General features: G+C 43.0%; 1 protein-coding gene across 2 annotated transcripts; it reads left to right on the top strand.

Moving 5' to 3' along the window:
• The first annotated feature begins 1,313 nt into the window (after positions 1 to 1,313).
• mpzl3 (myelin protein zero-like 3) lies at positions 1,314 to 16,810 on the top strand. 2 transcript variants are annotated; one of them, XM_056244735.1, is made up of 6 exons: positions 1,318 to 1,669; positions 7,320 to 7,489; positions 8,647 to 8,857; positions 10,203 to 10,365; positions 10,441 to 10,498; positions 16,124 to 16,810. In XM_056244735.1, exons 1-6 carry the CDS (start codon positions 1,612 to 1,614, stop codon positions 16,193 to 16,195), a joined length of 732 nt encoding a protein of 243 aa, XP_056100710.1. In that variant the 5' UTR covers positions 1,318 to 1,611; the 3' UTR covers positions 16,196 to 16,810. The 2 variants fall into 2 exon arrangements, with proteins under 2 accessions (XP_056100711.1, XP_056100710.1); XM_056244736.1 differs by lacking the exon at positions 10,441 to 10,498 and having other exon boundaries at positions 1,314 to 1,669.
• Positions 16,811 to 17,986: the final 1,176 nt, after the last annotated feature.

Genomic DNA, 17,986 nt, shown 5'->3' with positions numbered 1-17,986 from the left:
CTGGTAACGAGCAGACCTTGGTTGCTATGGTTACGCTATTCACTGTCCTGTAACTCTTGCACTGCTTTTGCACACACTGAATGATGAAGATGAGGATGAAGATGAGGATGATGAAGAGAGGTTTCACTGCAGGAACTGATGTCTGACGCCCCCTGTGTGTCAATCTGAGCACTGCACTCAAAACACACCCTGAATATCAACCAATGTACTTTAATAGTACTTTAATTCACAAAATATGTTTTAAATATTGGGATTTTTAATGACTTTTATGCGATGCAATAGTTCAGCATTAGGCGTTAAGAGACATTTTGGTTGAGCGCTATTCACACACACACACACACTCAACACACCAATGTTTTTCAGTGAATGTACATCAAAGAGATGATTGTGTCATTTCATGTTATTTGCATTTCTGTTCTTGAGTTTTATCATAAAAAAAATAAACATTAAGAAATTGGTCATGCTCATAATGTGCCATATAACACACACACACACACACACACACACACACACACACACACACACACACACACACACACACACACACACACACACACACACACACACACACACACACACACACACACACACACACACACACACACACACACACACACACACACACACACACACACACATCATATGGTTTGTTCAGGCTATCATAATATATATGACTGAAGCTCATCAGCGCCCTCTAGTGCGCAGGCGCTGCTAAACAGCCTCTGTCACGTGTCACCGGTCACATGATCCACTTTCCCCAGCCTCTCAGGAAAGATCATTATTATTACTGGAATAGACGTTTAAAATCATTTTATAGGGAAATGTTCCGGAGAATTTCTAGTTTTACTTCAGAGATCAATGCGTGGCATTATATTTAAATTAGTACTTGTTGGGGTGAAAATGAAAACCGCAGTAATGCAGCGCCACCCTGAGAAACTGTTTCACGGTCATTAGTGACAGATCTTCATTATATCAGTCCTTTAAAGATAATTTATCCTTAATAGGAAACAACATAAACTTAATCTCAGAATAAACCAAAAGCACAAGAGTCTTTAATATAAAACAGCACGTGATCTTTACACGACACTAATTAAATCTGAGTAATCCTACTTTATAGCTGACATTAAACTGATTTAATGACATTTTAATTAATTGTTAATATAATCTGATATAAAAACCCTTAGGTCAGAAAGAGAGAGTTTATATCACACTCATCACGGCTGATAATATTAATAATAATATATTACAGATATAGTATAATACATTCCTGCACTGGTTTTAATAGAGTTTTGCTAGTTTAATAAGAGGTTTTCAGAGATTAATAAGAAGTTTTGCTAGTTTAATAAGAGGTTTTGAGAAATTAATAGTGATTTTGGCGTGTTTTCAGAGTTGTATTTGAACTTCCTGTTTCACCTGTTCGGCAGGTAATATTATACTCTCAAACATGGAGGACAATCACAAACCAGGGACATAAACGAGGCTCATATCTGCTGTAATATCTGCTCATATCAGCTCTACTCGCTGTGTGTGATCATACACGGCTGTTATTGATCATACACGGCTGTTATTGATCATACTCGCTGTTGTTGATCATACTCGCTGTTGTTGACCATGGACGCGAAGGGAAGCTCGTCCACGGGAGTTGTGTCGTGTGTTTGCGTCGCTCTCGGTGAGTTTCGCTGGTTACTCTTCCGTCATACACACATCTCTCAGGGGTTTGATGAGGTGGGTTTTGTTTCTGAGAGACTGTAAATCTATAACCTGGTGTCATTTGAGATGTTTTACTTTCTGTTTTGTGTGAATATAGCCTGTCAATCATCTGCCGTATGTAAACATTACAGACATGTAACATTCCTCTGATTTACATTGCGAACTCAACAGGCATATTAAACTGGCAACCCTTTACAGGCAGGGTTAATGCATTAACTAACAATACAAACACTTTCTGCAGTGTTTATTCATCTTTGTTAACGTCAGTAAAAATGCAACTGTTCATTGTTTGTTCATGATAACAGATGCAGCTTAATGTGTTAGTAAATGCTGAATCCACATTATATGCTTCAGAAGTATTTGTCATGTACTAATGTAGGTTATTAATGTTAACAAACGCAACCTTGTTGTAAAGTGTGGCTTCTGTCATGTCTGTCTGGTGTTTGTTCCCTTATTTGAACTTATTTGAAGCCATGTCAACTCACCCGGAAGAAAGAAATGAATGAAGATGAAAGGCAAAATATTAAACGTCATGGATGTATATTCACTGATCCACTGTTTTGTAGAGTCAAACTTACAATTTTACAATCTGGGCACCATAAATATTGTTCACGAGAGCCACGACACACACTCACACTCACACTCACACACACACACACACACACACACACACACACACACACACACACACACACACACACACACACACACACACACACACACACACACACACACACACACAGTGGGCCTCGAGTGAGTTCACGAGAGCCACGACACACACTCACACTCACACACACACACACACACACACACACACACACACACACACACACACACACACACACACACACACACACACAGTGGGCTCCGAGTGAGTTCACGAGAGCCACGACACACACACACACACACACACACACACACACACACACACACACACACACACACACACACACACACACACACACACACACACACAGTGGGCCTCGAGTGAGTTCACGAGAGCCACGACACTCACACACACTCACTCACTCACACTCTCACACACACACTCTCACACTCACACTCTCACAGACACACACACACTCACACTCTCACAGACACACACACACCCTCTCACGCACACTCTCACAGACACACAAACACAGTTCGGATGAAGTGGAAGCATGATGATGTCACAGGCCCGTCCCAGAAGTGACATCATCAGAGGATCACTGGATCACTCACTCACTCACTCACTCAGTCTCAGACACACACTCACACACACACACACACACACACACACACTCTCTCACACACTCACACACACACACACACACACTCTCTCACACACTCACTCACTCACACACACTCTCACACACACACTCTCACACTCACACTCTCACAGACACACACACACCCTCTCACAGACACACACACACACACACACACAGTTCGGATGAAACGGAAGCATGATGATGTCACAGGCCCGTCCCAGAAGTGACATCATCAGAGGATCTCACACACACGGTTAGATTAAACTCAGTCACCTTTATTTCCTCAGGACTGGTCATAACTCTAACGTAAACTCTAGTTTGCTGTAATCTGCTCTGATAGTTATTATAACACAACGCAGTGATTGTGTGTGTGACACGGCTCTGATTATAACTGTGTGTGTGTGAGGCTAGTTTACAGTGTTTCTCGTCGGTCACTGATAAACCACTCCTGTGTTTGATTATGAGTTTGCAGTTTATGATTTTTATTATTCTGAGGAACTGAATATCAGATATGACAGATATCTGATTCATATGCTGGCCCGTTTACAGTCAGCAATCTACACTAATGAACTCGAGCTCTTTAACGAGAGAGGACCAAACTGCAGCGCTTGTAATAAACAGAATGATGTAATATATGTATATGGCTCTTGGTTTGAACGGGTCTTAAAGGGATAGTTCACCATTAGCCCATGATTTACTCTCACTCGACTCATCCCAGTGTGTGTGACACTTTTCTGTCACACACACACCATCAGAGTTATGTTAGAAAATGTCCTGGCTCTTCCAAGCTTTATAAGGGGAGTGAATGGCTGTTTCTGTTTGGAAGTCCATAAAAGTGCATCTATCCATCATAAAAGTGCACTTTTATGATGGACAGATGCACTTTTATGATGGATAGATGCACTTTTATGATGGACAGATGCACTTTTATGATGGACAGATGCACTTTTATGATAGACAGATGCACTTTTATGATGGATAGATGCACTTTTATGATGGACAGATGCACTTTTATGATGGACAGATGCACTTTTATGATGGACGGATGCACTTTTATGATGGACGGATGCACTTTTATGATGGACGGATGCACTTTTATGATGGACGGATGCACTTTTATGATGGACGGATGCACTTTTATGATGGACAGATGCACTTTTATGATGGACAGATGCACTTTTATGATGGATAGATGCACTTTTATGATGGATAGATGCACTTTTATGATAGACAGATGCACTTTTATGATGGACGGATGCACTTTTATGATGGACGGATGCACTTTTATGATGGACAGATGCACTTTTATGATGGACAGATGCACTTTTATGATGGACAGATGCACTTTTATGATGGACAGATGCACTTTTATGATGGACAGATGCACTTTTATGATGGACGGATGCACTTTTATGATGGACAGATGCACTTTTATGATGGACAGATGCACTTTTATGATGGATAGATGCACTTTTATGATGGATAGATGCACTTTTATGATAGACAGATGCACTTTTATGATGGATAGATGCACTTTTATGATGGACAGATGCACTTTTATGATGGACAGATGCACTTTTATGATGGACAGATGCACTTTTATGATGGACAGATGCACTTTTATGATGGACAGATGCACTTTTATGATGGACAGATGCACTTTTATGATAGACAGATGCACTTTTATGATGGACAGATGCACTTTTATGATGGACAGATGCACTTTTATGATGGACAGATGCACTTTTATGATGGACAGATGCACTTTTATGATAGACAGATGCACTTTTATGATGGATAGATGCACTTTTATGATAGACAGATGCACTTTTATGATGGACAGATGCACTTTTATGATGGACAGATGCACTTTTATGATGGACAGATGCACTTTTATGATGGACGGATGCACTTTTATGATGGACAGATGCACTTTTATGATAGACAGATGCACTTTTATGATGGAAAGATGCACTTTTATGATGGACTGATGCACTTTTATGATGGACAGATGCACTTTTATGATGGATAGATGCACTTTTATGATGGATAGATGCACTTTTATGATAGACAGATGCACTTTTATGATGGAAAGATGCACTTTTATGATAGACAGATGCACTTTTATGATAGGATAGATGCACTTTTATGATAGACAGATGCACTTTTATGATGGATAGATGCACTTTTATGATGGACTGATGCACTTTTATGATGGACAGATGCACTTTTATGATGGACTGATGCACTTTTATGATGGACAGATGCACTTTTATGATGGATAGATGCACTTTTATGATAGACAGATGCACTTTTATGATGGACAGATGCACTTTTATGATAGACAGATGCACTTTTATGATAGGATAGATGCACTTTTATGATAGACAGATGCACTTTTATGATGGATAGATGCACTTTTATGATGGACTGATGCACTTTTATGATGGACAGATGCACTTTTATGATGGATAGATGCACTTTTATGATGGATAGATGCACTTTTATGATAGACAGATGCACTTTTATGATAGGATAGATGCACTTTTATGATAGACAGATGCACTTTTATGATGGATAGATGCACTTTTATGATGGACTGATGCACTTTTATGATGGATAGATGCACTTTTATGATAGACAGATGCACTTTTATGATGGACAGATGCACTTTTATGATAGACAGATGCACTTTTATGATAGGATAGATGCACTTTTATGATAGACAGATGCACTTTTATGATGGATAGATGCACTTTTATGATGGACTGATGCACTTTTATGATGGATAGATGCACTTTTATGATAGACAGATGCACTTTTATGATAGGATAGATGCACTTTTATGATAGACAGATGCACTTTTATGATGGATAGATGCACTTTTATGATGGACTGATGCACTTTTATGATGGACTGATGCTCTTTTATGATGGATAGATGCACTTTTATGATGGACGGATGCACTTTTATGATAGACAGATGCACTTTTATGATGGATAGATGCACTTTTATGATAGACAGATGCACTTTTATGATAGGATAGATGCACTTTTATGATAGACAGATGCACTTTTATGATGGATAGATGCACTTTTATGATGGACTGATGCACTTTTATGATGGACTGATGCACTTTTATGATGGACAGATGCACTTTTATGATGTATAGATGCACTTTTATGATAGACAGATGCACTTTTATGATGGATAGATGCACTTTTATGATAGACAGATGCACTTTTATGATGGACTGATGCACTTTTATGATGGATAGATGCACTTTTATGATAGACAGATGCACTTTTATGATAGGATAGATGCACTTTTATGATAGACAGATGCACTTTTATGATGGATAGATGCACTTTTATGATGGACTGATGCACTTTTATGATGGACAGATGCACTTTTATGATGGACTGATGCACTTTTATGATGGACTGATGCTCTTTTATGATGGATAGATGCACTTTTATGATGGACGGATGCACTTTTATGATGGATAGATGCACTTTTATGATAGACGGATGCACTTTTATGATGGACGGATGCACTTTTATGATGGACAGATGCACTTTTATGATGGACGGATGCACTTTTATGATGGATAGATGCACTTTTATGATGGATAGATGCAATTTTGTGATGGACGGATGCACTTTTATGATGGATAGATGCACTTTTATGATGGACGGATGCACTTTTATGATGGACGGATGCACTTTTATGATGGACAGATGCACTTTTATGATGGAAAGATGCACTTTTATGATGGACAGATGCACTTTTATGATGGACGGATGCACTTTTATGATGGACAGATGCACTTTTATGATGGACAGATGCACTTTTATGATGGACAGATGCACTTTTATGATGGACAGATGCACTTTTATGATGGATAGATGCACTTTTATGATGGACAGATGCACTTTTATGATGGATAGATGCACTTTTATGATGGACAGATGCACTTTTATGATGGATAGATGCACTTTTATGATGGACAGATGCACTTTTATGATGGATAGATGCACTTTTATGATGGACAGATGCACTTTTATGATGGATAGATGCACTTTTATGATGGACGGATGCACTTTTATGATTGACAGATGCACTTTTATGATGGATAGATGCACTTTTATGGACTTCCAAACAGAAACAGCCATTCACTGCCATTATAAAGCTCGGAAGAGCCAGCACATTTTTTTTAGATAACTCTGATTGTGTGCGTCTGACAGAAGAGTGTCATAAACACCTAGGATGACTTCAGGGAGAGTAAATCATGGGGTAAATTAATTTTTTTGGGTGAACTATCCCTTTAACAGTGATTGTGTGTGTGTGTGTCAGTGCTGTTGAGGAGTGTGTGTTGTATCTCAGTAACGGCTCCAGCAGAGGTCAGTGCTGTTCGAGGATCGGCCGTCACCCTGTCCTGCTCCTTCAGCTCCTCCAGTTCCGTCACCAGCGCCATGTCCGTCGACTGGAGCTTCCGGCCCGTGCGCGGCGGCCCGGACCATACGGTGAGGAGCGCACACACACACACACACATGAATCATGGATCTCTGGTCTGATGGCGCACTCAGGGGTCAGAGGTCACTCGCGGTCACATGGGCAGGATCTGCTGAAAGCTTGTCGACCACAGCGTCCATCAGGAGATCGTAAAGCTGGGAATCACTCAGCACACCATATCTATCTATCACACCCTTGCAGGAAAACCACTGATGTGTTTCAGTAGGGATGCACAGATATCAACATTTTGGTTGTTAATATAATTATTTATATTTGAAAGCTGATAACTGATATATTGGCCGATAAATCTAAATCCAAATTTGTATATAATTTTTGAGACCCTGATAGCAAAAATAAGTCTCACCATTAAAAGCCACGTCTCAAACACACAATTATAATGTTCTCATCGTTTTATGTAGGATATGACAGACTTACCTGTCGCACTGAACTGTATTTACCTTTTTTGAAGTGATTCAAATCATATTTCAGTTCAGATCCATCATGTTGAACAGTGTAAATCTGAAGCGTTAGGAAATAATACATTATTCATCGGCTTTAATGTATCGGCCAACGCAAACACATGTTCTCAATGATGGTGTTGATTGAAGCGTATAGAGTGAGTATTGAGAGATCGAGTAAGTGTGTGTTCCTGCATTATAGTAGACGGGTCAATATTCCTCATAAAGAATCCGATTGAATGTCCGCTGTCCTTTAACAGTCATGGGTTTCCCCGAGCCGGTGGTCATGTGTCAGTAGTGTCTTCCTTCTCCGTGATCACACAAGTTTGAGTCCTTTGAATATAAAGTCTTCTCTACGGACGACGCACTCATAAAGACAGTGTGTGTCTCCTGTATGCTGTAATAATGTGTGTTACTTCTGTTGCTGTTCACGTCAGGGACTATTTCTTCCAGCGGAAGGAAGGCTTTTAGTGATTGTACTTTATGAAAGTTGCATTGATACACATTTTTTGGCTTTAATATTTGTATTGTGTGGTAATGGATTTATAAAAGCCGCAGAACGCCCTCAGCGATACAGCATTATTGCTTACACACACACCGGCCGGTGTTTCATGCATCCCTATAATCCCTATATTTCAGCAGTTTTTAGGATGGTTTGGTAAAGGATCTCTGTCCATTGACTGCAGTGACATCTGTGTGTTCCTCTGTAGTTCTTCCACTTCTCGTCTCAGGCGTACCCGCCGCTGGAGGATTACTTTAAGGACCGTGTGAAGTGGCTGGGCAGCCCGTCCGGGGGAGACGCTTCTATCCAGCTCCTGAACGCCTCGCTCAGCGATAACGGCACCTACACCTGTGCCGTACGCAACCCTCCCGACGTGCAGGGAAGCCCAGCGCAGACCGTGCTCAGCGTCACGCCACAGAGTGAGCACACACACACACACACACACACACACACGCGTGTGATCACCAATGTCTTCCTCAGAACTAAAGTCATGTTATCCCTTACAACTCATCTTTGATCACCAAAATGACATATTTAAAAAAAAAAAAAATCCTTTTTCTTCATGCCTTAAAATATCTTGAATGTAACTCGACACCCTTGCCTCATTTAGTATGCGCGGTTCTATGAATATGCAAATGAGCCCCGCCTCCAAAGTGACTCCTAGTCAACAGAATGTTCAAAAGGGACCATCAAAATAAAGTGTTACTGAAAAACGTTCCACAAACAATGTATAGGCAAAATAACGTTTTGAGAACATTATTAAAGACCAGATAACTTTGAATGAACGCTATATTAACGTTACTGCAAGAAGACTGTCACAATTGTTTGTATGGACGCTTATGTTGAAGTGCCTTTTCTGTTCTCATGGTCTCCTGTCTCTCCTTGCTGTCATATTAGTCGTTATAATTACCGTCATTAAACACACCTGCAGTTAATTATCTACTTATTGTTCTGTGTAGTCAATTTTATTAATAGTTTTAGCCCTTAAAACTCATCTTTGATCACCAAAATTACATATTTAAACGTTTTTTCCTTGAAAGAAATGTGGTCATGCCTTAAAATATCTTGAATGTAACTCGACACCCTTGCCTCATTTAGTATGCGCGGTTCTATGAATATGCAGATGAGCCCCGCCTCCACTCACTCACTCAGCTCAGAGATCCACTGGTTGACGATCACACGTTGATCTGATTGGTTACAAGGTCGTTTGTGACGTCAGAAACACCAGCGATTTCAAACCGTGTTTTTGAGACTGTCTTTGGTTCACTGCAGTTTTAAGGAGGAAATACTCAGCAATGCTGTCGACTTATGAACTTACACACGGTGTGTCTTAAAGGTGAGATATTATGCTCCTTTTCACAAGATGTAATATAAATCTATGGTGTCCCAGAATGTGCCTGTGAAATTTCAGCTCAAAATATTCCACAGATCATTTTGGGTGTGAGCAAAAACATGCCGTTTGTGTGTGTTCCTTTAAATGCAAATGAGCTTTAGCTCCGCCTCCGTTATAGCACGTACACGCGGAGGAACTCAGATGTTCATGGATATGTCCCCTTTAAAGCATAGTAAAAACACCTCATATAAAAACATTAAAAGCTGTATTTTCACCACAGGAGGGCTTTAAGTGACACCAGCCTAATAAAAACACATTTTATACAGTACATTGAATCCAAAGCGACTTGCATTGCACTCAAGGTTCACGTTTCCGTTAGATGAGTTGTTCCCTCTCCAGTTTGCTCACGCGTGCCTCTGTGTGTCTGTCAGGACTCTCGCTGGCGTTCACGGATGTGGGTGTGTTGCTGGTGTTTGTCCTGGTCCCGTCAGGAATCATCACACTCCTCCTGCTGGGCCGGATCCTGTGTCCGTGTTCCCCCGAGAGCCCGGTTCCCGTGGCGACCCATCACTCGCCCATCGAGGAGCTCGCCGGGTAAGAAACCAGTGCCTGAACCAGTGCCTCCAGAGCAGTGCTGTGCTGTGACTGACGAGTGTGTGTCTCCGACAGGGAGGAGTATCTCTACGGGACGCAGAAGGAAACCTCCATGTGCTGCTGTTACTTTAAGGTAAGCCACCGTCTGGCCTGAGCAGGAACTGTTCACATGAGACGTCATTCGGACTGATATCGGTATAGAGCTGGTTTTGATGAGCTGTTTCCACCCGCCTATTTTCGTTGTTTCATCCGATAATAAACGCTACACTGGAAACACATTTCCTGAATGAATCCCTCGATGTGTGAAGGCTGTGATTGGATAACTGGAGTAACCAGCGGACCAATGGCGTCGCAGCGTCTCTAATGTTGGTTTGGTGTTTCTGAAACGCCGGAGTCGGAGTGTGTGATCATGATTGGGTGTAATTCCCTCCAGAAGCGTCTCACACACACTCGTTCATGATGACGCTCGACACACACTCGCTCATGATGACGCTCGACACACACTCGTTCATGATGACGCTCGACACACACTCGTTCATGATGACGCTCGACACACACTCGTTCATGATGACGCTCGACACACACTCGTTCATGATGACGCTCGACACACACTCGTTCATGATGACGCTCGACACACACTCGCTCATGATGACGCTCGACACACACTCGCTCATGATGACGCTCGACACACACTCGTTCATGATGACGCTCGACACACACTCGTTCATGATGACGCTCGACACACACTCGCTCATGATGACGCTCGACACACACTCGTTCATGATGACGCTCGACACACACTCGCTCATGATGACGCTCGACACACACTCGTTCATGATGACGCTCGACACACACTCGCTCATGATGACGCTCGACACACACTCGTTCATGATGACGCTCGACACACACTCGTTCATGATGACGCTCGACACACACTCGTTCATGATGACGCTCGACACACACTCGCTCATGAAGACGCTCGACACACACTCGTTCATGATGACGCTCGACACACACTCGTTCATGATGACGCTCGACACACACTCGTTCATGATGACGCTCGACACACACTCGCTCATGATGACGCTCGACACACACTCGCTCATGATGACGCTCGACACACACTCGTTCATGATGACGCTCGACACACACTCGTTCATGATGACGCTCGACACACACTCGTTCATGATGACGCTCGACACACACTCGCTCATGATGACGCTCGACACACACTCGTTCATGATGACGCTCGACACACACTCGCTCATGATGACGCTCGACACACACTCGTTCATGATGACGCTCGACACACACTCGTTCATGATGACGCTCGACACACACTCGTTCATGATGACGCTCGACACACACTCGTTCATGATGACGCTCGACACACACTCGTTTATGATGACGCTCGACACACACTCGCTCATGATGACGCTCGACACACACTCGTTCATGATGACGCTCGACACACACTCGTTCATGATGACGCTCGACACACACTCGCTCATGATGACGCTCGACACACACTCGTTCATGATGACGCTCGACACACACTCGTTCATGATGACGCTCGACACACACTCGTTCATGATGACGCTCGACACACACTCGTTCATGATGACGCTCGACACACACTCGCTCATGATGACGCTCGACACACACTCGCTCATGATGACGCTCGACACACACTCGCTATGATGACGCTCGACACACACTCGTTATGATGACGCTCGACACACACTCGTTCATGATGACGCTCGACACACACTCGCTCATGATGGCGCTCGACACACACTCGCTCATGATGACGCTCGACACACACTCGCTCATGATGACGCTCGACACACACTCGCTCATGATGACGCTCGACACACACTCGCTCATGATGACGCTCGACACACACTCGTTCATGATGACGCTCGACACACACTCGCTCATGATGACGCTCGACACACACTCGCTCATGATGACGCTCGACACACACTCGTTCATGATGACGCTCGACACACACTCGTTCATGATGACGCTCGACACACACTCGTTCATGATGACGCTCGACACACACTCGCTCATGATGACGCTCGACACACACTCGTTCATGATGACGCTCGACACACACTCGCTCATGATGACGCTCGACACACACTCGTTCATGATGACGCTCGACACACACTCGTTCATGATGACGCTCGACACACACTCGTTCATGATGACGCTCGACACGCACTCGTTCATGATGACGCTCGACACGCACTCGTTCATGATGACGCTCGACACACACTCGTTCATGATGACGCTCGACACACACTCGCTCATGATGACGCTCGACACACACTCGCTCATGATGACGCTCGACACACACTCGTTCATGATGACGCTCGACACACACTCGTTCATGATGACGCTCGACACACACTCGTTCATGATGACGCTCGACACACACTCGCTCATGATGACGCTCGACACACACTCGTTCATGATGACGCTCGACACACACTCGCTCATGATGACGCTCGACACACACTCGTTCATGATGACGCTCGACACACACTCGTTCATGATGACGCTCGACACACACTCGTTCATGATGACGCTCGACACACACTCGTTCATGATGACGCTCGACACACACTCGTTCATGATGACGCTCGACACACACTCGTTTATGATGACGCTCGACACACACTCGCTCATGATGACGCTCGACACACACTCGTTCATGATGACGCTCGACACACACTCGTTCATGATGACGCTCGACACACACTCGCTCATGATGACGCTCGACACACACTCGTTCATGATGACGCTCGACACACACTCGTTCATGATGACGCTCGACACACACTCGTTCATGATGACGCTCGACACACACTCGTTCATGATGACGCTCGACACACACTCGCTCATGATGACGCTCGACACACACTCGCTCATGATGACGCTCGACACACACTCGCTATGATGACGCTCGACACACACTCGTTATGATGACGCTCGACACACACTCGTTCATGATGACGCTCGACACACACTCGCTCATGATGGCGCTCGACACACACTCGCTCATGATGACGCTCGACACACACTCGCTCATGATGACGCTCGACACACACTCGCTCATGATGACGCTCGACACACACTCGCTCATGATGACGCTCGACACACACTCGTTCATGATGACGCTCGACACACACTCGCTCATGATGACGCTCGACACACACTCGCTCATGATGACGCTCGACACACACTCGTTCATGATGACGCTCGACACACACTCGTTCATGATGACGCTCGACACACACTCGTTCATGATGACGCTCGACACACACTCGCTCATGATGACGCTCGACACACACTCGTTCATGATGACGCTCGACACACACTCGCTCATGATGACGCTCGACACACACTCGTTCATGATGACGCTCGACACACACTCGTTCATGATGACGCTCGACACACACTCGTTCATGATGACGCTCGACACGCACTCGTTCATGATGACGCTCGACACGCACTCGTTCATGATGACGCTCGACACACACTCGTTCATGATGACGCTCGACACACACTCGTTCATGATGACGCTCGACACGCACTCGTTCATGATGACGCTCGACACACACTCGTTCATGATGACGCTCGACACACACTCGTTCATGATGACGCTCGACACACACTCGTTCATGATGACGCTCGACACACACTCGCTCATGATGACGCTCGACACACACTCGCTCATGATGACGCTCGACACACACTCGCTCATGATGACGCTCGACACACACTCGCTCATGATGACGCTCGACACACACTCGTTCATGATGACGCTCGACACACACTCGTTCATGATGACGCTCGACACACTCGTTCATGATGACGCTCGACACACACTCGTTCATGATGACGCTCGACACACACTCGCTCATGATGACGCTCGACACACACTCGTTCATGATGACGCTCGACACACACTCGTTTATGATGACGCTCGACACACACTCGTTCATGATGACGCTCGACACACACTCGTTCATGATGACGCTCGACACACACTCTCTCATGATGACGCTCGACACACACTCGTTTATGATGACGCTCGACACACACTCGTTCATGATGACGCTCGACACACACTCGTTCATGATGACGCTCGACACACACTCGTTCAGCTCGACACACACTCGTTCATGATGGAGGGAAGCAGCCGATTGCAGAAACTCAGTTTATCACTGATATTCTGCACCAGATAGTGATGAGTTTGTTCTCTTGAACACATGGTAGCTGTGTGTGTTTACATCCAAAGTTGCGAATTTAACTTCCATACAGACACAGTTATTGAACTGAATCAACACTGAACTGGATTGATCTGAATTATGGCACTTGTGTTTTTAGAGCTGCTTTACAGCTGAGTTTGAATTTTTCTCATATCTGATGAAGTTTGCATCATTGATTCTGTTATTTTCCTGTTTTTAACCCTCTGGGGACCAAGAACACACCGGTGCGTTTTGGCAGATTTTTTTCACATAGAAAAATAGACTTAAACTACTCCATCATTTCTGGTCATACAGAGTTAAGACGTATTAAAAAATAAACTGTTAAATGTCTACATTTTTATGTGCCCACCTACAATCGAAATAAAAAAATATTGTGCTTTTGTAAAATAAAGAAAAAAAACAGGGTGTGCGTTCTGCCTCTCCATGTCCGTGAACCTTTTTTCTGGAGCACGTCTCTAAACTTAAAACAAAACTCAGCTAAAGTATAAAGTTTTAACTCTAAAATAGACATCAAATAAGCTTTTGTTAGCAGTTTCTGCTCATATGTTAAATATATAGTGTTTTGTCAATAAACTAATCAACTAAGAATAGTGTTTGTTCCAATGCAAGCTATATCAAAATAATGAATCCTTAACTTTGAAATATGTATGATAAAATGTATTGACCTACTAAGAGACAATTTTCTTTTCAAGATGTTTCCAACTCTAACTTTGAACCAATTCTGTAGAATGGCCCATATAACCTATTTGAACAGGATTTGTTTTCAGGTATGACTAAAAATATGCTTTTGACTTTTATTTATATTTTGATTTGATATATATATATATGTGTGTGTGTGTGTGTATATATGTGTATATGTGTATATATATATATATTGTCCTTGCATTCTTTCTTGTGTGACACACCTGAATGAAAGGCTTATTATGCAGGTCTTTTGTCTTCTCAGGTGAGAACCACCTAATTATTGACAATGGGGTTGGGCCGTTCACGCCCATTCGCATATTGCCTTGGCTAACAAAAAATGTTTTTCACAATTTAAAAGAATCTATGGTGTTATGTGAATGATTAGGCAGGGTGATTTTCAGATCATCTTGAAGCAAAAACTCTAGGCCACAACTTCCATTAGTCAAAAGTCTTGTGTACACAGATATTTAGTATGTGTTTTGTGGCTTGATTTCAGAAACTTTAATTTTTAGTTTTTTCAATAACCATGCATAAACAATATTCTCTCAAAAATACAAACATGTACATACATGTTGCTCACACATTATGGTAGTCCTGTTTGTGCTAAATAGAGTGTAATCTCACCTGTGCCATTAATATGTTTATAAGCAACTGAAAAAAGCACAAATGTCAGGGCATGTCAAAACATCTCAAGGACCCCAAAAACACCTTGGTCCCCAGAGGGTTAATCAATCTATTCTGTATTGTATAAAGTGCTATAGAAATAAAGCTGACTGTGGTGTTTGTTTCAGGGCTCTGAATATGAAGACGACTACATGCAAGAGAAACCGCACGAACTCACCTTCACCGAGTCCCAGTGTTAGATAAACTCCTTCTGTGTGTGTGTGTGTGTGTGTGTGTGTGTGTGTGTGTGTGTGTGTGTGTGTGTGTGTGTGTGTGTGTGTGTGTGTGTGTGTGTGTGTGTGTGTGTGTGCACGCGTGTGTGTGTGGTTCTTGCATGGATAAAGTTTGATAAACCCAGACATCATTCTACTGCTGAGACTTCCTGTTTTGAGTGGGTAATTTTGGTTATTTATAACGATGGACTGTTACTGTAATCTATGAATTAAATGACGATAACAGATGAGAGAAGACAAGCTGATTTGATATGAATGATTCTGCATTCAGCATCTTAAGGTTCTTGCACGCCGAGTCTGAAGAACCTGAGTGAATTTCGAACTCGTTGTGCAAAGATCTTTAGGTGGGTCACATGAGAGATTCGAGTGATCTGATTGGCTGATTCTGTTTCCTGAGATCCTGCATGTTTTACCATTTATTTTCACCCTGATAAAAAAAGACGTTTGTACAAATCTATTTTGTTTAGATATAATATGAAATATAACTTTAACATTATTAACTATTTTTTATGAACTAATTATTTTTTATAATTCACATAAAACCACCATAGAACAGCGTTAGCATTCAAAAGTCTGTCGCCGTTTGGACAAAGGTTTTATTCCTGACGGCGACACTGCCAATTTCATCTGTTTGATTAAAGAAAAAGCTTTAAGTTAATACTAAAATATGACCTACATGTTCATTTCCACACTGTATAATATCTGTGAATGCAGTTTTTAACTCTCCAAACAGGGTGTAGTAGTTTTCACTGTATTTGCTGAAGCTTAAGGTAAAATGTAATATAGCATAAAAGAATATACAAAATATAAATAAATGATATTTGCATTAAACGCACATCTGAATCTGATCTCCTGAATCTCCAAAAATGATGTTTTATTAACAAAGTTTGAGAGGAACATGTTCAAATTCTCTATCCAATCAGCACGAGAGGAGGCCTATATACACTATATTGCCAAAAGTTTTGGGACTTCTGCCCTTACACGCACATGAACTTTAATGACATCGCATTCCTGATCCGTAGGGTTTAATATGGAGTTGCTCCACCCTTTGCTGCTATAACAGCTTCAACTCTTCTGGGAAGGCTTTCCACAAGGGTTAGGAGTGTGTTTATGGGGATGTTTGACCATTCTTCTAGAAGTGCGTTAGTGAGGTCCGGCACTGATGTTGGATGAGAAGCTCTCAGTCTCCGCTGTAACTCATCCCAAAGCTGTTCTATCGGGTCGAGCTCAGGACTCTGTGCAGCCAGTCCAGTTCCTCCACGCCAAACTCCTCATCCATGTCTTTATGGTCCTGCTTTGTGCACTAGAGCGCAGTCATGCTGGAACAGGAACTTCCACAAACTCTTCCCACAAAGTTGGAGCATGAAACTGTCTAAAATATTTTGGTCTGCTGAAGCATTAAGAGTTCCTTTCACTGGAACTAAGAGGCCAAGCCTGAAAAACACCCCCACACCATAATCCCCCCTCCACCAAACAACCCCACACCATAATCCCCCCTCCACCAAACAACCCCACACCATAATCCCCCCTCCACCAAACAACCCCACACCATAATCCCCCCCTCCACCAAACAACCCCACACCATAACCCCCCTCCACCAAACAACCCCACACCATAACCCCCCTCCACCAAACAACCCCACACCATAACCCCCCTCCACCAAACAACCCCACACCATAACCCCCCCTCCACCAAACAGCCCCACACCGTAATCCCCCCTCCACCAAACAACCCCACACCGTAATCCCCCCTCCACCA

The sequence above is a fragment of the Rhinichthys klamathensis genome, unplaced genomic scaffold (genome assembly GCF_029890125.1).
Source record: "Rhinichthys klamathensis goyatoka isolate OS25496 unplaced genomic scaffold, OSU_Roscu_1.1 h1tg001066l_1, whole genome shotgun sequence".
Lineage (NCBI taxonomy): Eukaryota > Metazoa > Chordata > Actinopteri > Cypriniformes > Leuciscidae > Rhinichthys > Rhinichthys klamathensis.
The sequence above is the reverse complement of the archived record's forward strand: the minus strand, read 5'-3'. Positions and strand labels throughout refer to the sequence as shown.

What these genes read in the sequence shown, in the direction of transcription:
- mpzl3 (XM_056244735.1), top strand. Translation starts at nt 1,612, where the DNA reads ATGGACGCGAAGGGAAGCTCGTCCACGGGAGTTGTGTCGTGTGTTTGC. An exon ending in GCGGCGGCCCGGACCATACG is followed by an intron (nt 7,490 to 8,646) that starts GTGAGGAGCGCA and finishes GTTCCTCTGTAG; the next exon opens with TTCTTCCACTTCTCGTCTCA. An exon ending in TGTGCTGCTGTTACTTTAAG is followed by an intron (nt 10,499 to 16,123) that starts GTAAGCCACCGT and finishes TGTTTGTTTCAG; the next exon opens with GGCTCTGAATATGAAGACGA.